Here is a 19,349-nt window from a genome sequence, read left to right as displayed (position 1 = left end):
CATGATAGATAGGACTTATTTGCTCCAAGCCCAGCAGATGAGTCCCTCACGATTTCGACCAGCTGTTCTGTTCCTCATGAGGCTCGCCGTGCCCACATCTGGGGAATACTGTACTATGTAGTAGGGGCGGAGGGATGCTTGCACCTGAGATGCACATCAGCCTCGCTTATTTTGAGCCTGCAGGAGCAAAAGGAACACGATGTTGGTCACCAACAGGGACTTTTCTATGCACTGTAATGGAGCCTCATTGGGTCCGCCTGGTCTGGGGCGACAACCCCCCCGGGAAGCAATACATAGATAGAGGAGGTCCCTGCCGCCAGCCACGGATCCGCACCGAGAGGCCCGACCCGCAGCACTTGTTGGCACTGACAGCGCGAGGCACGCAGACTCCACGGGGTTCACTTGATCGCGCTCAACACCATGTACTCCTGGACATTCCGTGCGAAAGCATTGGGACGCCTAGCGCGTGAGGGCGAGAGGACGGGAAAATTTTCCTGGCTGAGATCGGTCACAGTGTCTGCCAAATGACTCGAGGGATTCTCTTCTGGTCAAGCTGGCTGGCTGGATGGCCTTTTGCTGTGCATCATCATGCATATCGACGAGTTGTGTTCACGGCTAGGATGCATCCACGGCGGCGGCGACAGCGAGGACCGGCAAAGGCTCCGCGTTGAAGGAATTGCTCCGTCAGAGGGACATACTGCAGGCCAGAAAGGCATGTGGTATCACCTCGATGCCGCGAGTTTGAGGTCGGGAGGGTTGGGGTAAGAAGTGCGGAATGCGTGGCGTGGTGTCTGGGAGGCCGCCGCCCGGTGTTGTAGCCTACTCGGGAAGGTGAGTGAGTGATTGGAGTCGCAGTGAGGAGTCACCGTGGCCAGCCCAGCTGGGTGGAGCATACGTCATGGCCTGTGACCAGATTCCCCAGAGACAAGACTCCAGGCCCTCTGCCGTTCCCCCCTACCTCAAACCATCTCAAAACTCGAAGACAATACGGTACGACCAAAGACATCAAAGTGCCGCCCTTCAGAAGAACACCAAGACTGAGCATCCCCAGAAATCTGCCCAAGATGCCTCTCGTCGTGCCAGGAGTCACCAACGCGCCCGACAGCAAGACGGAGGAGTGGAGCAACAAGCTAGTCGGCAAGAAGATCACCGACGATGAGACGTCCAACGAGGTGGTAAGCCATCTCCCCAGACACCTGAATACCCGAGTCCCAAAGAGCGAGTTATGCTGACCGGTCCATGTCCCAACAGAACTTTGCAAGGCGTGAGCTTCCCGAGAAGCACCGGGTCATCGCGCCAGGCACGATGGTGACCAAGGACTTCCACGCCGATCGCCTCAACGTCCACGTCAGGGAAGATGGCACCGTCTCGCACGTCACCCACGGTTGAGTCGACGCGAGGGAGCGGAATGGGACACCCACGATAGCTGTCTGTGCTGGCGTTTGACGACGTTGCTGGGGCAGTTGGTTGGTGGGGGACATGTCAAAATCTCCATTACGACATCGTAGCCTACATGAGTACTTGAGCACCTACCTACCTAGTCACGTTTAATCAGAATACGATACGATACCAATCTTGGAATCCCTCAAAATGCAGTGAGGCCTTTGGGGAGGACCCCCCAACGTCGTAGAGCGACTGTCTACCTACCAGGTACTGAGGCATGAGCCTCGGGAGCTACCCCGCTGACGACACTGCCTGTGGCGGCAGCTGATTGGAGATGCTTGTAGCGCCACACCTGAATTGGCCCCTGCCCCTGCCCGTTCACCCCGCGATGGCTCCGCGGGGCAGTTTCTAGTCCGCCTCAAACATGCTCCCAACCCACAACATCTTATCACCAAACGGATCTGAACCTCCCAGCGCCCCAGAATAGCCAGAAAAGATGTTCAAGAAAGAGTAAGTGTCCCGGCCCTCAATAGCACATGGACCGATGCGCAGCCCCCACCCCTGCGTCCTCCAGAGCCCGCCCAGCAGTAACGTTGGCTGACCACCTCGCGCAGTCTGCCGGGCGCTCCCAAGCAGAAGCTCAAGTCCTCGGTGCAGCGCTCCCTGCGCCAGTCCCTCCTGACCACATACCCGCTGCTGAACCCATACATCGACGAGGTCCTGCCCAAGAAGGCCTCCCTCAACCAGATCAAGCTGCCCGAGCGCGCCTCGCTATACGTCGCCGATGGCGAGCCCATCTTCTTCCAGCACGACAACGACACCCTCCTGCCTCACCTGAAGCTCGTCCACCGCTTCCCCCAGGCCTTCCCCACCATCCGCATAGACCGCGGCGCTATCCGCTTCGTGCTCAGCGGCGCCACCCTCATGGCCCCCGGCCTGACCAGCCCCGGCGGTCGCTTGCCCCAGCCCCGGGACGGAGACGAGGGCGTCGACGAGGAGGGCCACTGGAGCAGGGAGCTTGAGAAGGAGGAGCCCGTGGTGGTTATGGCCGAGGGGAAGGAGCACGCCTGCGCCGTGGGGCTGCTGGTGGCAGGGACCAAGGAGGTCAAGGACAAGGGCAAGGGTCCTGTGATCGAGGAGGCCCATTTCCTTGGGGATGGACTGTGGAAACTGAACATCGACTGAGGTGGACACTATTTGGCTCGTCGTCGTGGTGGTTGAGGCTGTATCCTCATGGCAACGGCCTCGGGATGGGAGGTCCAGAGATGGACGCTTGAGCCTCATCAGATGCGTCGCTGTCGCATTTGAAAGACCAGGGGATACTCGTCTTCGAGAATTGGGGCCGTAATGTCTCCTGGAAGGGGCTCGGACCAATTATCTTCACGGACGCTGCTGTCACTGCCCTTCTATGCCGGGTTCCAAGTCACCTAGCTGCCAACAACGCATTGGCTGAGCGGTGCCGTTGTGACGGTTGTGACGAGGGGAGAAGAAAATGGGTGTGGTTCCAGTATTTCTAAGGAGATCCAAAATGCCTTCAGAACCAGCATACGGAGAATGGTTGTAGCAGGAAACTTTTATGCAGCTTCTCCATAGCGTGCTCTGCCACTCAATCATGCATCCATATTCATTGGCATGTCCTTGCTTCCGACGACAAAGACCCTCCACTCCAGGCTCTCAAGGCCATGGACATCCTCCCAACCTCGCTCTGGGCTCTGGAACTCTGTCAAAATGATGGCTATGTGAAATCTCAGACCTGCGACTAGAATTAGGGTTATCGTAGTATCCTTGGTACCATAACTGGCCGTCTCCCACTGCATCTCTTAGACAGCCATCCTCGGGCATACTCGCAGAAAATCCAGGGCACTTATCCCTCCCCAGGCCCTCCCATGCTATGAATCCTCACCTCGTGGGTGGCTGGCGGCTTTCGAAGACGGGCAAATGCCCTCCAGATGCCTCCAACTTAGAAGTACTCTGACGCCCTTGGCGGCGCAATAGCGTCGACACTGTGTTGAGCACTTCTGACCAGTAGCTCTCCACCATGGAAATTTGTCCTTTATTTCTGATACTTGCCAACTAGGTACTTTGTGGGCACCATGACAACGCCATACATTTCTTTTTCAAGTGGAACACTGCTGGCGGAATGTCATGAGAGCGTTGGCCAGTTTTCTCCAGTCACATCGAGGATTCTCAAAGTTAAAATGGACTCAGAAGTAGAAACGCGGCCTTGAGAGTGACTTTTTGTACCTATTTTGGATCGAGGAAGGAGGTATTGTCGAGGTCTGGCAGCACCTGGCAGAGGTCACCACATTAGCAGCTTACGTCCAGCACCGAATTTCACAAAAAGGGCCCTGAGAGTTGCATGACGAATGAAGCCTTATGCTTGGCTGTGATTCTCATTCGAAAACGGCGTCGTAGCCTAGAACGCCAGAAATAACTTTTCCCCTTGTCACCTCACTTTGGAATGGTGCAGATCTCTGTGCGAAAATCAAACTTCAAACAATCAAACTCCCTCCTCCCACTTTCTCTGCCCCGGCCGCCGACCTAGCGACCACCAGTTGGACTCCTTTGAGTCCCCCCTCCCCCCTCCCCCCTCCCCCCCTCATCGAACCTCCGATCGCATCTTCTAGGGCAGCATCAACATCTGTGTCAGGACCTCCGTGGTCAGTGCCGGCGGGAATTCGTGGACCACCTGCGATAGCAGGAATTTGGGGCACGAGGTGATGAGGAAGTTCACATAGTGCCGCGGCTGGAGTGGCAGGCCTATGTTGTCGGCCCTCATGGCCATCGTCCTCTCCCACGCGTCGGACACGTCGATCACCCTCTCCTTGTGCTGGGCGAGGAGCCCAGCGTTCGGGTGCGCGACCACCTCGCGCTGGTATTGGATCGACCAGCCCGACATGTCTCGGATGTAGTCGGTCATCATTTTCTTGACCCAGGCCTCGATCTGCCTCATCATGAGGCGGTCGCAGAGGATTGCCGCGTCCAGGAGGTCCGAAAGGGTCCTGAAGGTTGGTCCGATGTTGTTGTACGCACCGGGGTGCCCAGAGGAGAGAATCATGAAGACCCTCTCGAAGCTGACCATGTCGACATCGTCCAAGTCGACGTATCCGTTCTCCGACTCGGCCATCGCTCCCGCGTTGCGCAGGAGACCACGGAAGTACTCGGAGTGGTCGAGCAGCATCTTCTTCGGGTAGTTGACTTTTCGGAAGCCAACTGCTTCCCCGTCCCTGACCACCGCCAGCCTGATCTTCAGCTTTGGCCTGCAGAGTCATTGTCAGAACATTGCTCGAGAAACCTATAGTGCCCCTCGGATTGTGACGGGGACAGTAGACTTACCCCTGCTTGCAGAACAGCAGGTACTCTGGCCAGGAGCCAAAGTCCTCCGGAGGTGTGGCCTCGTCGACTGGCTAGAGTCGACAACGCGTCAGCTCGAGAACATTCGAAAGGAAGCGGTGCCAAGCCGCCAGTAAGGTCTCGCGATAGGTAGGAGGGTTGGGTGTTTGAGGCTGAGGGGGCAGAAAGCTTGCCCAAGGATGGCATGTGAGGGTTTGAGGATTTCTGAGGATATCTGAAGAGACTTCAGGAAGTGAATGGTTGAGGAGATGGTTGAGGGGGGAAAAAGCAGAAACTGGAGGGGGGGAGGCGGGGGTTTAAGTAGTTTTTGGGGAATCCTGCCAGCAGCAACATGCAGACAAGCCCAATAAAAGAACAATGTATAGTGGTAGGTGAGAAGGGTTGTGTCAAACTAAACATCCGATGATTCCACCAGTGAGAGAACGTGGAATAGGAGTAAGGCAGGCCTCGTCCAGGAATATCAGACGGTTGGGGAGACGTGAACCAACAAAAAATGTGTGGTGGGAGATAGGCATGGTCATTTGGGTGAAGTTGGGACGGTCAGGCCAACAGGGGAACGAGGAATGTGATATTGGACGAAAGAATATCAGGGCCCTTCAGTGATGGCACCAATGGGGTGAGAGTGGGATCTTTGAAGGGCACGCACAACCAAATCATGACAAAAGAGCTCAAGCTTGAACTGGAGGAAAACGCCCAACCAAGGGCAAGAGACATCTGAAAAGAAACACAATACATGATTTTGTGATGTATGATCAAAACAAAGACAGTGACAGACATCAACAGAGACAAAAAGTGGGGTTTGAATTTGTGGGTAGCAGTATAACAGAAGGCACCATCCAGAAACCGTTTTGACTGGAACGCTTACCTCACCGTCCTTGTCAAGGAATGGGATTTGGCCCTCCTCATCTGGGTAATCCTCTCCGTAAACGTCCTTGGTAATGGTAACGTCACCCTCATCATCAGAAACCTGGCTCGACAGGAGAGGCGGGGGAGAGGAGCTCTCGAGGTTCAGGTGAGCAACCTGCGAGGCCATGGACGAGACAGAATCATCGTCGCTTCCGTCGGCGACAACAGCATTCTGCTCGTTGGTAGGAATGTTGGAAGACATGTTGAAGGGCTGGCTGTGGATGGCGATGACAGCAGAGGATATGAGCTTCGTGGTAAATCGTACGATGCTGGATCGCGACGTTCAAGGTGATGATGACCCTGTGGTAAAGCTGCTGTAGACGAGGATGGCTGTAGACGAGGGTGGCCCAAGGTGGCTATGACTCCGTAGTCGGTTGGCTCAAGGCGATGCTGGCTCAAGACGTTGCTGGCTCAAGGCGTTGCTGGCTCAAGGCGTTGCTGCCTCACGGGTGCGATGGACCAAGACGACGATTGTCGGAGAAGGCGATATGTTATGCGGTCAACGGTTGATCTTGAGAAGCTCGGTCTCGATGACGGTTGGTTGTAACTGAAAGACGTGGGTATGAGGATGGCTCAATGAGGTCTTGAATACTGGACTGTCAGAAACGAAATCATCGAAACGGGGCTGGTGTGGGAAAGGAGAGAAAGATGGTCAGTCTATGGTGGAAAGGGGAGGGGGTTTAAATATTATTACCCCAGGAAAGAACAACCCTGTGGGAGGGTGCCAGAACTTTTATTGATCTCAGTCGCACAATGGACCGTGTTGTGCTACAATTCCGGATCGCGAAAATCACGAAGTGATGCTATCGTGAAAGTCGCGAGTGGTTGTCAAGTTGGCGGGTCCAACATTGTGGGCCATTGGAAGTTTGGACCGCGGGCTCTGGGGCCAAACTGGCAAGAGCTATGGATGACATTGAGTGAATTAGAGTGCTTCCAACCAGAGGAACTGTGGCCAGTGATTGCCCAGGTGTCCTTAAGATTTGTTGGCATACTTGAATACTAATCTTGAATGTGCCCAGTATGAAAGCCAGCCCTTGGCTGCTTAGGTCTTCGAAGTCCTCGAAGTCCTCGAAGTCTTCGAAGTCTTCGAAATACTGCAATCCCACAGCTTGTTGTTTGACAAGATTAGTTGTAGGAAGTGTGACAGAATAGAGACCATGAGCATGATGGGAAGGAGTACCTTCCAAGAGTTGGCAAGACACATGTATCATGGTGCCAGTGTCCCCTCAGCTGTTGTTGCCATCAGGGACGATGAATCCATTACGAAAGGGCTCAGGGCATGAGTACCTAGGTACCTAGGTACAGATCCATCATGACCTGTGATTAAGAGATAGCGGTATGTCTGTGGACATTGTAGTTCCTGGAGGGTAGGTGAGCTCCTTCGCAAGGACCTCGGGAAGCCACAGACCAGATTGGAAAGGAGGCCTGCCCGGATACACATGATTCCAAGTGTTGTGTATTATGAAAAAGGTAGACAGACGGTGTCTAAGGCAACCACCATGTAGTAGAGGCCTCTTTTGGTCATATCTGAAGCTCATTGTACGACACGGAAAGAGATAGGATGCTGGTGAACCATTTAGTGTCTGACTTCCTTCTATTGCCAGCTTAAAACAAGGGGCATAGCAACCATCCCATACACTCTTGCCGTGGTTGTTTCTTGACAGGTTTACCTTGAGCCTGGTGCTGGGGGTGGTGAGTGTCCTAATGTCCCATTGCTGCTTTCCTTAGGGTGACTTCCATAGAGTCATTGAAATTTTGGCCAAGACCTAGATAAGAATAATCCCCTGAACATGGAGGTAGTCCCAATAGCTATAGGACACTAGATTTGTAGATTGGGGGGACAGTTTGACAATTTGATACCACACTCCCGTCTGAAAACAAAGTCTTGGTGTGAAGATCCTCCTGAACCAAAATTTGCAAGACTTGGGGACCAACTTACAGGGATGTCCATGTTGAAATGGAAAATAAACTTGCCCAGGTGGTGCCTTGAGTCCTCCACACAGTGTAATCCCTATGGCATTCTCTCCTGATGTACATCGCTTGTGCCCGGACAGCCTCGGACAGCCTCGGACAGCCCCGTCTCCAAGCCTCGTAAGTGCAGCCTTGCCATGAGTGACACCAACTTGAGCCCGTCCCTTAGAAGCAATACATGGCAGTGCATCTCAATGAATGCCTTTATCTTGACGTTTCTTGTTATTGATTCTTGTCTTTCATCCTGTAGTGCAATACAACATCATGCAGTGATTGTCTTCCCATCCTCTCAGCCTTCCGTGCATCTTCGGGTAATCCCGCAAGAGCAAAAATATAATGTCATTCATGCACATTGTCTCCGGCTCTTTGGCTGTTGTCCTTTGTGAAAACCCATTCCGTTTCGCTGAGTCCATGAGACAGCAGCTCTGAGCATGTGATGAGAAGGACTGGCCACGTGATCGGCCGGATGATCGTGTGACTGCTCATGGTCAGGCCCATGTTCCATGGTGGTATCGGTAAGCGTTTGATCCGGCTGTACTTCTCATGGTATGAATGCTTGTCCGGAAGCTTCTGATGAGGGTTGTGTCGGTACGTACCACGATCATCTGTGGCTGAGCAGAGTGATGGCGTAAGTGCGTACTGCAAGGGAAGAGAATGCAAGCAGCGGCACTCGAAGGCAGTCGGTGCCTGATGTTACAGAAGAATTCCAGGGAGCTGTTCTTCTGAATCATCAGTTGTTTCCTAAGACCTCACGTTCTGTGGAAGTCTAGCAAAACGTGGAACGGCATTGGAGCTCACCGAAAGCTGACAGCCAGTGCTTTCCTGGATCTATTTCACGATGAAACACTGTCGCTGAAGAGGAAATCCAGAATGACTTTTTTCTCGCAAACAGGGAAATGGCCGTCAACCTCACAGTTTTGAGACGCCCGACTCGAGGAGACCTGCCCACTTCAAGTTTGTCTGCTAGCACCGCCTTTCAACTTGCTGACATCATTTGGCACTTAGTCTAGACACATGAGTAATGTCCTACTGCTTCGAAATCGATTCGAGGAACGAGAAGATCGAGGAAGCCGAGACAATCTCGATGCAGCCAGGTCTGGTGGCTTAAGCTGCAAGGCCACGTCTCGCCATACGACCACCACAGCACCGAGTCTCACGGCAAACAGGCGTTGGAAGACCAAAACATCCAGAAAAGAGCTGAAAGAACTTCCCATAACATAGATACGATTCCGAAGAATATGATGCCGCGATCACTGGTTAACAGGACTTTCGCCCATTGAATACCGACTGTCCTCCCAACACGAGCCTTAAATCCGACGGATCCGCGCAAGAACATACCTAGGTATGGAAGGAGTTGCGCCAACTCTTTCCAGATCACCAAGATACCACAAAATTGAGATGGATTCAACAAATTCTGCACTTTCAGAATGGGTGGAAAGAGCCAATTTTCCTGTCAATACCGAGAGCTCGAGTAGCAGCCTTTAGAATCTTGGCCGGTAACATAAGGACAATACGAGCATTGGTACTAGGTATGGAATTATGTTCATTGGGGTTAAATAAAAGGGAAGTGTTGTATCGGTTGTGCCAGTACCTACTGCGGATAGCAAAGCATTTCAAAATATGACTGAGGGTACAACGATACAAAAGGTGCCCCTTCAAACCCTAATATTGGTAAGGTCAGCTCCTTGGACTGCTTAAGCGGGAAAGGCCTGCCCAGGTGGAGGCTACTACGTCAAATCCATCAGTGGAAGAACCATGCACAAATGAGTGGATTGATAGAAATAGTGTGTTTAGCTACCTGAGGGTAAGTCACACACTCTAGGGCATGTGGATGGACGTGTATCACAAGCGCAGAGTTCACATACCTGAAACTGGTTGTTGGGTGTAGCGAAGAAAGCACACTCAAGTGCTTTTGTTTGAAGCAAATGAAGACTAAAGTAGCCCATATTCAATGTAGGCCTCTACCTAGTTAGTCCATTGAGCCATTATACGGCATGGACAGGTGAAAAGCTGGTGGCAGTGGCAGACATCTGAATACATAACTAGGTACCTACTTAAGTACCTAGGTACCTAGGTAGGTAGCCTTCCAAGAGCATGTCTCGCCAGTTGCCACCCATGGACTCTTAACACCAAAAAAAGCCATTTAAACTCGGCCGTGGCAAAATCTGACGGCTTTTGGGATTCTTCTCCCTCAAAACCAGCAATTGGACCAATATGAAACCTTTCTAAAGCAGAAACGGCAAATCAAGGGGCTCACTGTAGCCAGTTGAACCGTATGATTACATAACTTCCCAGTCACGTCTCTTGTTGGCTTTTTGCAGTCATTTCTTAAGCTTTTTACCTCTGTTCTTTGGCTACTTGGTAAGCATTGTCATACTAAGTAGTATGCTATGCTGCTACTGCTCAGATGGTTGTAGGTAATGAAAATAGAAGGTGGTTTGGAGTTATTTGTTACCATTGAGGCAGGAGAGGTGTTGAGTTGGAAATACAAGTGGGAACACTACTCTTCGCCAGTTATTGATCCAATCTTCCAGAAACACGGTGAGTTGGGATCATCTTCATCACCTTGTTTCAATACAGTCTGTCTGGTATCTCTCACGTAGCAGTGATATGGCTTTGGAGTTGTGTAAGCACTCCTTCAGAACTTCAGGATAAAGTGTAAACATTGTCTTATATTTGTCCAGAAGGAACAAGACCTATCCCATCCAGTTAATATGGAATTTTTTATCTGGGATGGCTTTTCTACTTAGAATCACAAATTCTCCTTGTTCCAAACAGTTGGTAGAAGTAGTTTTCCACAGAAGGACTTGAGTGCCCATGTGTGTCTCTTTTATTGATGGACAGGGCCATGAGGGTGTTTGGCACAGGTGAATCTATCCTGATTAGGATGGAGAGCAGCAGTGGAAACAGGGTTAAGCAGGAGGGAACAAAAGACTGTGGCTTCTTGGCAAGGATCAAAGGAATTCTTGGCAGCACGGCTCTTAACAGCAGAGAACGAAATGGGTGCATGTCTGCTCAGTTATCCTTGGTGAATCATGCAAAAATGTAGCAGCTCATGACCTCTGCACTACAACAGACAACCCCTACAAAGTCTTTGGTGTGATGAATTCTGTTTTGTCACATGATGTGTACTAATTGTCTGAAATCCACTGGAATACTGGTCAGAATTGCCAAGTACTAGATTTTGTCAAGTTGGATAGAGAGGGAAGCATTGACAATCATACTTGAGATGTTGCTCGCTACTGACAAGACAAGTGATAATTTGCTTAATCGTTTCTGGATGGCCCGGGAGGGGCGAAAATCTCTGACAAAACAAGGTCTTATTCTAGGGATTCACCAAAACCTGTTTTACATGCATGATCATCTCTTCTCGTCAGATTTATCCTCAAGTACTCCAGGGCTCATCAATAACCAACACACTGTTCTCCAAATTACTATACAAAGGTCCTTTCTGGCCTGGAGATACTACCAGGCTAGATAATTGTCAGAATTTTGAGATTGATGGATAAAGTGAATCAGCAGCTTGTTTGACTGTTGCTCCTTCGATTCTACTCAAAGCAGACGAGACATGGTACTGAAAAGGCTGGAAAACTGCCTCCATGTGTTTGTCAACCTGGTGCTTTCGGCAAAGAAACTTTCTGTTCGTTCCAAGGTTTCTGGTGCTGAGGTAACAACTGAAATCTCCCTAGCATCAATCGGCCCCGCTGTGGTGAGATCCGTATTTGCTCTTCTCTAGTTGATCTCGACCGTAATTTCCGTCGACTGTGAGATCGAGCCATACCTCTCCTTAGCCTCCTGCCACTTGTCACCGTGTTTCTCAAACACTTCGTCGATAAGGCCCTTAAACTTCTCCTCCGTGTGCTTCCGTATTACGCTCCCCTTGGCGGTTCTGACGAATCCATTGGCCGGCACCAGCACGACGTGTGTCTTGGCTATGCGGATATGAGTTGGTACCTTCTCGTTCGCGGGCTCGATAGTCTGCTCCCACAGCTGTCTTGACAGTTCTGAGGACGGCTCAACACCGGCAACGAGCTCGACAAGCGCGAGGGGCTGTTGGTGCTTGTTGCCGATGAGTATCGCGGCGCTCACTTGGTCGGCCGCCATGACAGAGCGCTCTAGGGGAGCAGGGTGTCCTGTCACTCCCGTTGAGAATGAGATCAAGTCGTCTTTGCGACACACGAACTTCCAAGCGAAGGCTGATTTTGCGGGGTCGGGGTGGGGTGTCCACAGGTCTCCTGTAAACCACTCCAGGGGATGTGGCTTGGTGGTTGACGGGTGGATATTTTGGCGGGCGTGCCAGCTTGCGATCGGAGCCGACTTGTCGTTAACCTTCATGACGAACTCATACAGGTCTTTGGAATCGCCCTCCTCTGACACATATCCTGTATCTTCCACACGACGGAACTCGTAACCCTCAGTGAATACGTCAAAGTAATTGTAAGCATAATCTTCTCTGTCAGCTTCAAGCTGAGCCGCAGCGAGAGCTTCGGTAGCGCCCCAGAAGTTCTGGACTTTTGTGTACTTGGCCCATACGCTCGCTGCTTGCGGTGACAGCACCGCTGAAAAAGAATTGTTAGATGACGTCCATTCGGATTGCCAACTTTGGAAGACTGCGAATGCCACTCACCGCCACCAAAGCATACATGATCAAAGGGCTTGATGAGCCCTTCGGCATCAGCGCGACGGGAAATCTCCTCCATGACCCAGGGCGTAAAGAATGCCTTGGATGCATTTGCATATTGGAGAAGCAAATGTGCGTCATTGGCAGTAGCGGTGCGGTGACGGAAACCAGGCAGGAAAACAGCCTTCCCGAAGACCGAAATACACTGTGAGGAAGGTGTAAGTGACTGCCGCTGGCCACCAAGATCTTATTTGACTGACCATGGCGAATCCTGAAGAGATAGCGTGGAACGGCGAAGTCGTGATGATATATCGAACGTCCTCGCCGGGGTGGGATAACATCAAACAGTGTTTTCGTCCCGATCGTTCCGGCAACAAGAGATGCCTGTCTTGTGTGGCAATGAATGCATGGTTCCAGACGATTGGTTTCTACAGACTACCTTTAGCCAAGCCACATTGCAGGGTGACTCCAGCAAAAAGTCCATGCCCAGCCTGGGGCAGGACAGGGCTGCTGGTGCTCATGTTGAGTCTACTGACCGGGTCTCCTGTCGTGCCACTTGTGTGGAGAATGAGGTACGGGTCGTGCTCGGCCTCCTCAAAAGTCTTCTCATACGGATAGCGAGGTACTGGGCTCGGCTCCAGGAGAACCTCAAGTTCTGGAATGACCGTGGTCTTCATCGGCCGTGAGGCCAAGATGTCCTTCACGTGAACACCTTGAGCTGTGAACAGGGCCTTGCAGTCAGTTTGCTCCATCAGGGACACGTGAACTGCCGGGGTATTGAGCATTGTCGAAAATAGGACCTTGTGCCCCGTTTTGCACACGGCCATCTGCATCATATGACTAGAGGAGTTGAGGTTAATGAAATTACTTGTGTATAACGGTCAGGTATCTTTTTGATGGACTTACTACCTAACATCCGTGACTCCCAGATAGGCGACGGTCTCAAAGGAAGTGGACTTCCCGATCGCCTTCTCGATGAACCAGGCGAGCTTGTTGATTCCATTGGCGAACCGAGCATATGAGATGTTCTCAAAGCCCTTGGACAAGTCATAGTCGTCTCGTGGTAGTGAGCACCAAGGCCTTTCCGGCTCCTCTCTTGCTCGCTGGTCGATGACCGCAGGGAGCAGCCGTCGACCGCAGTCAGGGGCCGGCACTGCAGTCCGGGGTGACATGATTCGTGCTTATGCGAAAACACAAATTCGATGTATGAAAAGATGGCAATTAAGAATGATCAGTAATCCTTGTCGTCCAAACCCCCAGAAGTTGTAGTGAACTCTACTTGAGTAAATCCTTAAAACAGGAGCAAGGACGTAAGAGAGAGAGAAAGCCCTCGCTTCTGGCCATCATCTCAGAAGCAGTCTCGCGCCCCAGAGCTCAGCGCGGCCGCGAGCCTATTAGGTAAACATGAATGTGCGCGATGCGGAAAGACGCATTTGTTCCGCGGGCTGATGACGTCCAGAAGGGCTCGCCCCTTTTCACATCAACAACGTGGTGCACTGTATAGCACTGCCGTTAGTTTGCATTGCCGAGCACAGTGACCAATACCATGGCTCCACCGGCAAGATGATCTCTAGATCTGGCAAGTATGAGACTGGTAAGCTAGAAGGGGTCCATCAACGAATGGCGGCGAAGCAGGTGGTGCAGCACGCGGTTGTGCCTCGGCCGCATTTGCCGTGGATAGTCGACATCATGAGCCCCACGATCATACAACAGTCTCACACCTTTCGGTAGAATGGAAGCCAGGATTGTCAGCCAAATAGTCAAAGTACCATGGCATCTGGAAATGCGAACATCGGACATGTTCCGTGGCCTTGCAGGACAGGCGTACAAGGGCAAGATGGCCTACTCCGGTAGTGCTGTCACCAAAACCCCACGAATCTAAGGAAAGAGGCTGAACCCGGCTGAGACCTGACCAGCGAGCGTTGTTTGCATCGATCAACAGGCGGTTAGCCCCTGACCTGTACGAAGTAAGCAGTGGCGGGAGTCTGTCTAGCTGGCCGTGTAGACGCGTGAGCTGCCTGGCTTCAGCTTCTTTGTCCAAGTGACATGTCAGGCCGACTGTCCCTTGGGACGGTTGTGGTGGGTACTGCAGAGCGGAAACAGCATGGACATGACGCCTCATGGTACGGGCCCAAAATATTCTGCACGGCGAGAGCGGTCCGAACCCGCGGTCTCGGCTCTGCCGGATGTTGTGTCCGCGCTGCACAGACCAGAATGATTTTCCCCTCGTCCTGGGAGCGAAGAGACTGTGGATGCTCCGCGATGAGCAGTGACGCCATCGTCTGATGGGCCGAGCGCGTCAACTCAACCGAGTAAGACGGCTCCGGGTTTCAGGGGCCTTTCCTCGGCATCTGTACGGTCAATTTCTGCCAAGACATGAACGATATATCGGTACGTGTAGTGTAGGTATTGAGAGGTCGTGAGGATCGAGGCTGAAGTCTCTCTTCCTCTGGGCCGACGTTGGACGTCAGGCGCACGGACCCACCACAATCACTAACCCGGCGGCCACGGCGACTCAAAATCCAACCCACTTTGGTGACGAGTTTTTCCCTCCCGCGCTCTCTTTCTCTGGCACACACACTGGACTGTGCCTGCCACAACGTCCCACGCGCGCCGTCAGCTTGCAGCGACCTGACTTCTTGGACGTCGCAACCAAGCATGAGGCTCCTTGCGTGATGGGTTGCAGCGCACTGCGGTCACACGCCTGAGCCTGCTGCGGTGCAAGGCAAGGGCTGGACCGCGCACAAATCATGGCCTTGACACCGGCTACTCGAAGTCACATACTGGTGACGACCATGACGAGGAGACCTGGGATATGGTTCCGGTGACGCCCGCCTCATCACGACTGACCTGATATCACTACCTCGGCGCGCAGAAACGGCGATGCGACCTCGGAAAGTGTAAGTTTTGCGAACACCGCTCTTCTCCGCTATAAGGATGACATCAAAATTTATCATCATTGAGAAGCACCATTGCCTATTGTGCATGGTGTTTCCGTGATCAGATAACACTGAAAATTCTGACATGGCACCCTTCAATCAATGTGTACTCGGTCGCGTCCGTCAAACTCGAGCTAACTGTTCGCCAGGTCTTGCCATTCTGTGCCGTGGTAGTCGCGCTTGCAGGCGCCTACGTCAGACAGTATGGGAATCAGATTCCACTCAGGTCGTCGTGCTTCTGCCGTGGTGTTCACAGCTGTCTTTGGTGCCAAGTGGCATTGCTGCTGGGCTGCCGGATTGGAGGTGCCTCATGTCAGTCATGCTGCCGCATCTCAACAACACCTGGGCACACCCAGCTTTTACCAGAGGCTGTGGACGGAGCACTCGACTCATGGACCACGACCCCGACAAGAAGACCTGGCCTGTCCAGCCTAACGCGCACTTGCTATGAATAATAGGTGGTAGCGTGTTGCGCGTCAGGCGAAACTCTGCTGGCCCCGTCACACGTGCCTCGAACAAAGCCACCAAGCTGTCATTCCTTCCATTTGCTGCGTTTCCTGTCATTGTCTTTCTCTTCCTTCTTCGTAAACAAGGTATGAAACTGGCCAAGACCAAAGGACCCTGGTAAATTCAGAATAGTAATAATTCATTTGAAAATTATAATACATTTGAAATAAAAAGATCAGCTGGGCTATGCAATTTGTATATTAATTAGACTAGGTGAATCTCTCCATCATGCCCCCTCTTCCCTTCGAGAACTTTAAGTCACGCAAACTCTTCCGCCTCAACCAACGCTAGCTCATTCACACACCAACGATCGTCTCCCTTGAAAATCGGCTGAAACTCGCCAGGATGTGTACCATACACCTCGCAGCTCTCTTCATAACTATCTGCACCGCGCTGGCCATAACAATCTCATCACCAGCAGGCTTACCAGGTGACGTTATGTTGGGCGCGAAGCGGGAGTCGGGCAAGAGCGAGCATGGAAAAATGCCCATGCCCCTAAGGTTGAGAAGGTCCTGTGTAGTCGTGGTGTTCCTTATGAGGTCACTGACGGTGCAATTCAAGCCTTCATTTCAATGAAAGGACAGGCAGGGTTGCCCTGATCCGCATCGAGGCCTCCATACGACGAAGCATGACGCGAGTAGGCCTTGCATTGGTATCAATGTGCTCTTTTGAGTTACGGATTATGTCTGCCCAATAACAACTTCAAAAAGGTATCAAGCTCCAATGAAACTCCCGTCTGCCGTTGACTTTTCACCACCCCCAAAAAATGTTCTGTGCCGCCGTCCGGGAGTGGTCCCATGCGCCAGCTCCTAACCATCGGTCCCACTGCTCCTGAACGTCGCGCACAGAGCCGCGTAATGATGGGTCAAGTCCAAAACGTTCTGCGGCAGGCTTGTTGCTTGGATGATACTCCTCACCTTAACGGCGCCCTCGTCCTCGATAAGCGTCCTGATCGTGTGCAGGAGCTCCGGGCTGAACTCGCTATACCAGCGGTACTGCCAGGTGACCAGGCGAATAGTCGCTGCAACCGTTTCCCTCGTGTTCTTCTGCTGCTCGAAAACCCTCAGGATCCCGGTCAGAGCCTTGGGGCTGAAGCGCTGGGAAAGGCATGCACGGTAAGCCTCAACGGCCTCTTCCGTGTGCTGCAGACGGTGCGCAAGAGAGCCGAGGATTTCCCATTCCTCGGCAGACTTCTTGTATTGCATGGATTGAGCACGGTACTGAGCCATCTGCGTGCGCCAGATGGTATATACACGCAGGTCCTCGTATAACACCATGAAGAGGCTGTCCAACCAACGCTCGCAAAGACGCTTGTTGTTCAATCGGGAAAGGTTCTCTTCAGGCTGAGTTGTGGTTCCCTGTGACATCAAATTAGCTTCGTGAGCGATAATATCGCACTCGGGCCATTGTTTACGCACGTTCTCTTCCGTCTTGGGTTCGCCAGGATCAGCAGCGACAGTCGGCTTCTCCACATTCCCATTGTCTCCGTTCGGAACCGACGACTGCCCAGTCTCGTCGGTGTTGGTGGGCTTCGAATCTTCTTCGGAAGCATCTTCGTCGGACTGTTCGCCGTTCGTGGTGGGCTCAGGCGTTCCACGAAGGACGTCAGTACTAGGCCCACGCTTCGCTGGGACAGGCGGCCCGACCTCGTGCTTCTCAGTTCGGTATTCGTCTTCCATAACAAACACATTGCTCCGAATCTTGAGAAGCTGGTCCCAACCGATCTTCGCGGTCATTTCCGTGAGGATTGCGTAGGCTTTCTTGAATGTGCCGCGGTACGAGGCGGCGCGCAAGCTCAGCAAGCTCGGCTCCACCTGCTCCTGGTACCTTGATTCTGGCTCACTGTCGATCTCGTCGAGCCTAGTCTCGGGCAATGTCGGAAGGTATACATCCTTGGGTTCCGGCATCAGAGGTGCGTCCTTGTCCTGGTACGTAAACATGGGGCACGAGTTCAGGATCGTGAGCGCGTTTTCCCAGTCCTCCATGGCGACATATACTTCGGCGAGTCTTGCCCATGTTCCGAACTCGCTCGGAGCTGCAATGGTGCTCCTATCCGCGCACCCCAGCGCCATCCGTAGACGATCCTCCTTCTGCTCCTGGGTGGCAGCGGTTTGCGCCTTCTTCAACAAGAAGCCTGCTTGCGTGTCGAGCATGACATAGTCCATTGGTCTCTCTTTGAGAGCCGCATGCAAAGCGCGGACACCCTCGACCTCTTCGTTGCCCATAAACAAGACCTTGGCCAACAGCGAAGCCACCTCCACGTTTTGTGTTCGGAGCTTCTCGAACAGGTTGATGCCGGAGGAATAACGGCCAGTGGTTTCAAAATATTTAAGGAGGCCGGTGGTGAGGTGGTTCGAGACAATATTCGGTACCTGAACGATAGAGTCCGAGCCAAGCTGCCAGCCTGGTAGTGGTCAGTATCCAATGCTGTCGAGAGACACCCTTTCTTGGCTTACCTCTGAAGAACAACTGCTCCGCAGCAATTAGGAAACGTTGTTCGGTCTCGGTGTTTGTTACTGGGTTGAAGCGCCGCACACCCATGACCTTCCTGATTGTGTCGCCGCTCCCATCGTCGGCATAGGAGTAAGCGCGCAGAACGCTACAGAGGTACGTTTCCAGCCAGAGATCGTCTGTCGCCTTCCTCTTTTCACCTCTCTCGTCGACGCAATAGCTCTCGACGGTCCCGGGGATGGTGACGTGGACACGCATGTCTAGTCGGGAGAAGGCATTGTAGCAACTGATGGCGCATCGCGGTTAGCTTGATGGACCTGCATGCTTCAGACGACAAAGTGGTATCATACCAGTACACCCCCTCGACGATCTTGGCAGACTGTGCCTGTCCATGCTCTTTGTAGGTGAGAGTGTTTATGTACGCAGCCAGGCTGGCCGAGGAGGAGGCATCCACGCCGGTGACATGGTGGTATACGCCAATCTGATGCAGAGTCAATCGATAGTTCTCGGTGAGTTACTGTCGGGGAAGCGCAGGCTGTAGCGTACATGTTTGCCAGAGTTACGGGCCTGCTGCTTCAGGAGGTGGACAAGATCGGGGGGGCCAAGTTCGCGGAGGGAGATGAGCGACTCGGTGCGTGCATCGATGGATTCCTGTAGGACTTCCTCCGTGATCCTGAGAAACAAGTCATCAGCAGTGGGGTTGATTGAGAGGGAGGGAGCTCGGGCACATACTCTGGCACAGCTGGCGCTACCATGGCGACGACGTCCTCCCCTTGCGACAAGTGAGCAATTGGATCGCTTGTGAGGCTTCAGTTCGCAGCGGCTCCGAGACAACAAATCGCCGATAAGGTAGAGCACCGCCGGGGAGAACTAAACCAAACGGAGACGTACTCGGCATGCGACCTCTGAAGATGGGCAAGGGCTGCACGGGCGGTCGTTTTGGGGTGTCGAGTCTTGGACAATGTTGAAATAATCTGGCTGGTCACTGATGAGACAACACGGGCGCAGTGGTGGAATCCGTCGACGATGGCCCGGGCCGATACTTGTCCATTCGCTCAGCTCCAGGCCAGCTGCTGCACGATCAACACCAAACAGTTGGCCAAGAAAAGCGGGATCCAGGTAGGCCTGCCTTGGAAGACGAGCCTGGAAGCTTGGGGTCCTCTGCTAGGGCGGCAGACCCCTGCATGGGCAGCCAATGCCGAGCTAGCTTGTACTGT

General features: G+C 52.8%; 5 protein-coding genes across 5 annotated transcripts; 2 read left to right on the top strand and 3 right to left on the bottom strand.

Moving 5' to 3' along the window:
• Positions 1 to 1,064: 1,064 nt before the first annotated feature.
• Positions 1,065 to 1,389, top strand: KVR01_003313 (uncharacterized protein; the record flags this gene model as incomplete). The annotated part of the gene is made up of 2 exons (XM_044788388.1): positions 1,065 to 1,175; positions 1,252 to 1,389. The coding sequence occupies 2 exons, from the start codon at positions 1,065 to 1,067 to the stop codon at positions 1,387 to 1,389; spliced, it is 249 nt and encodes an 82-aa protein (XP_044648328.1).
• A 398-nt stretch (positions 1,390 to 1,787) lies between these two features.
• Positions 1,788 to 3,014, top strand: KVR01_002085 (translation machinery-associated protein 20). The gene is made up of 2 exons (XM_044787778.1): positions 1,788 to 1,893; positions 1,998 to 3,014. Exons 1-2 carry the CDS (start codon positions 1,880 to 1,882, stop codon positions 2,566 to 2,568), a joined length of 585 nt encoding a protein of 194 aa, XP_044647100.1. The 5' UTR covers positions 1,788 to 1,879; the 3' UTR covers positions 2,569 to 3,014.
• A 992-nt stretch (positions 3,015 to 4,006) lies between these two features.
• KVR01_003754 (uncharacterized protein) lies at positions 4,007 to 5,845 on the bottom strand (the record flags this gene model as incomplete). Its single annotated transcript, XM_044794691.1, has 3 exons — positions 4,007 to 4,643; positions 4,720 to 4,790; positions 5,603 to 5,845. 3 exons carry the CDS (start codon positions 5,843 to 5,845, stop codon positions 4,007 to 4,009), a joined length of 951 nt encoding a protein of 316 aa, XP_044648769.1.
• A 5,130-nt stretch (positions 5,846 to 10,975) lies between these two features.
• On the bottom strand, positions 10,976 to 14,613 carry KVR01_002605 (uncharacterized protein). The gene is made up of 5 exons (XM_044785630.1): positions 13,142 to 14,613; positions 12,772 to 13,075; positions 12,496 to 12,663; positions 12,242 to 12,440; positions 10,976 to 12,173 (listed from the first exon to the last, which is right to left on the bottom strand). Exons 1-5 carry the CDS (start codon positions 13,405 to 13,407, stop codon positions 11,347 to 11,349), a joined length of 1,764 nt encoding a protein of 587 aa, XP_044647620.1. The 5' UTR covers positions 13,408 to 14,613; the 3' UTR covers positions 10,976 to 11,346.
• Positions 14,614 to 15,929: 1,316 nt separating this feature from the next.
• KVR01_002267 (uncharacterized protein) lies at positions 15,930 to 19,243 on the bottom strand. Its single transcript, XM_044788141.1, has 7 exons — positions 19,024 to 19,243; positions 18,865 to 18,904; positions 18,679 to 18,805; positions 18,483 to 18,613; positions 18,138 to 18,418; positions 17,100 to 18,085; positions 15,930 to 17,039 (listed from the first exon to the last, which is right to left on the bottom strand). The coding sequence occupies exons 1-7, from the start codon at positions 19,028 to 19,030 to the stop codon at positions 16,491 to 16,493; spliced, it is 2,121 nt and encodes a 706-aa protein (XP_044647282.1). The 5' UTR covers positions 19,031 to 19,243; the 3' UTR covers positions 15,930 to 16,490.
• Between the last annotated feature and the right edge of the window lie 106 nt (positions 19,244 to 19,349).

The sequence above is a fragment of the Diaporthe batatas genome (assembly GCF_019321695.1).
Source record: "Diaporthe batatas strain CRI 302-4 chromosome Unknown Contig00003, whole genome shotgun sequence".
NCBI classification, from domain to species: Eukaryota; Fungi; Ascomycota; class Sordariomycetes; order Diaporthales; family Diaporthaceae; genus Diaporthe; species Diaporthe batatas.
Note: the sequence above shows the minus strand (reverse complement) of the source record. Positions and strands in the feature narration are given on the sequence as shown.

Bases quoted from the DNA above. Each gene is read 5' to 3' on its own strand.
- KVR01_002605 (XM_044785630.1), bottom strand. From the start codon at position 13,407: ATGTCACCCCGGACTGCAGTGCCGGCCCCTGACTGCGGTCGACGGCTG. The intron at 13,076-13,141 runs GTAAGTCCATCA...CAACTCCTCTAG, and splicing joins GGAGTCACGGATGTTAGGTA to TCATATGATGCAGATGGCCG. The intron at 12,664-12,771 runs GTCAGTAGACTC...GGTAGTCTGTAG, and splicing joins GTGGCACGACAGGAGACCCG to AAACCAATCGTCTGGAACCA.
- KVR01_002267 (XM_044788141.1), bottom strand. The intron at 18,419-18,482 runs GTATGATACCAC...ATGCGCCATCAG, and splicing joins ATCGTCGAGGGGGTGTACTG to TTGCTACAATGCCTTCTCCC. The intron at 17,040-17,099 runs GTGCGTAAACAA...TTGATGTCACAG, and splicing joins AACCCAAGACGGAAGAGAAC to GGAACCACAACTCAGCCTGA.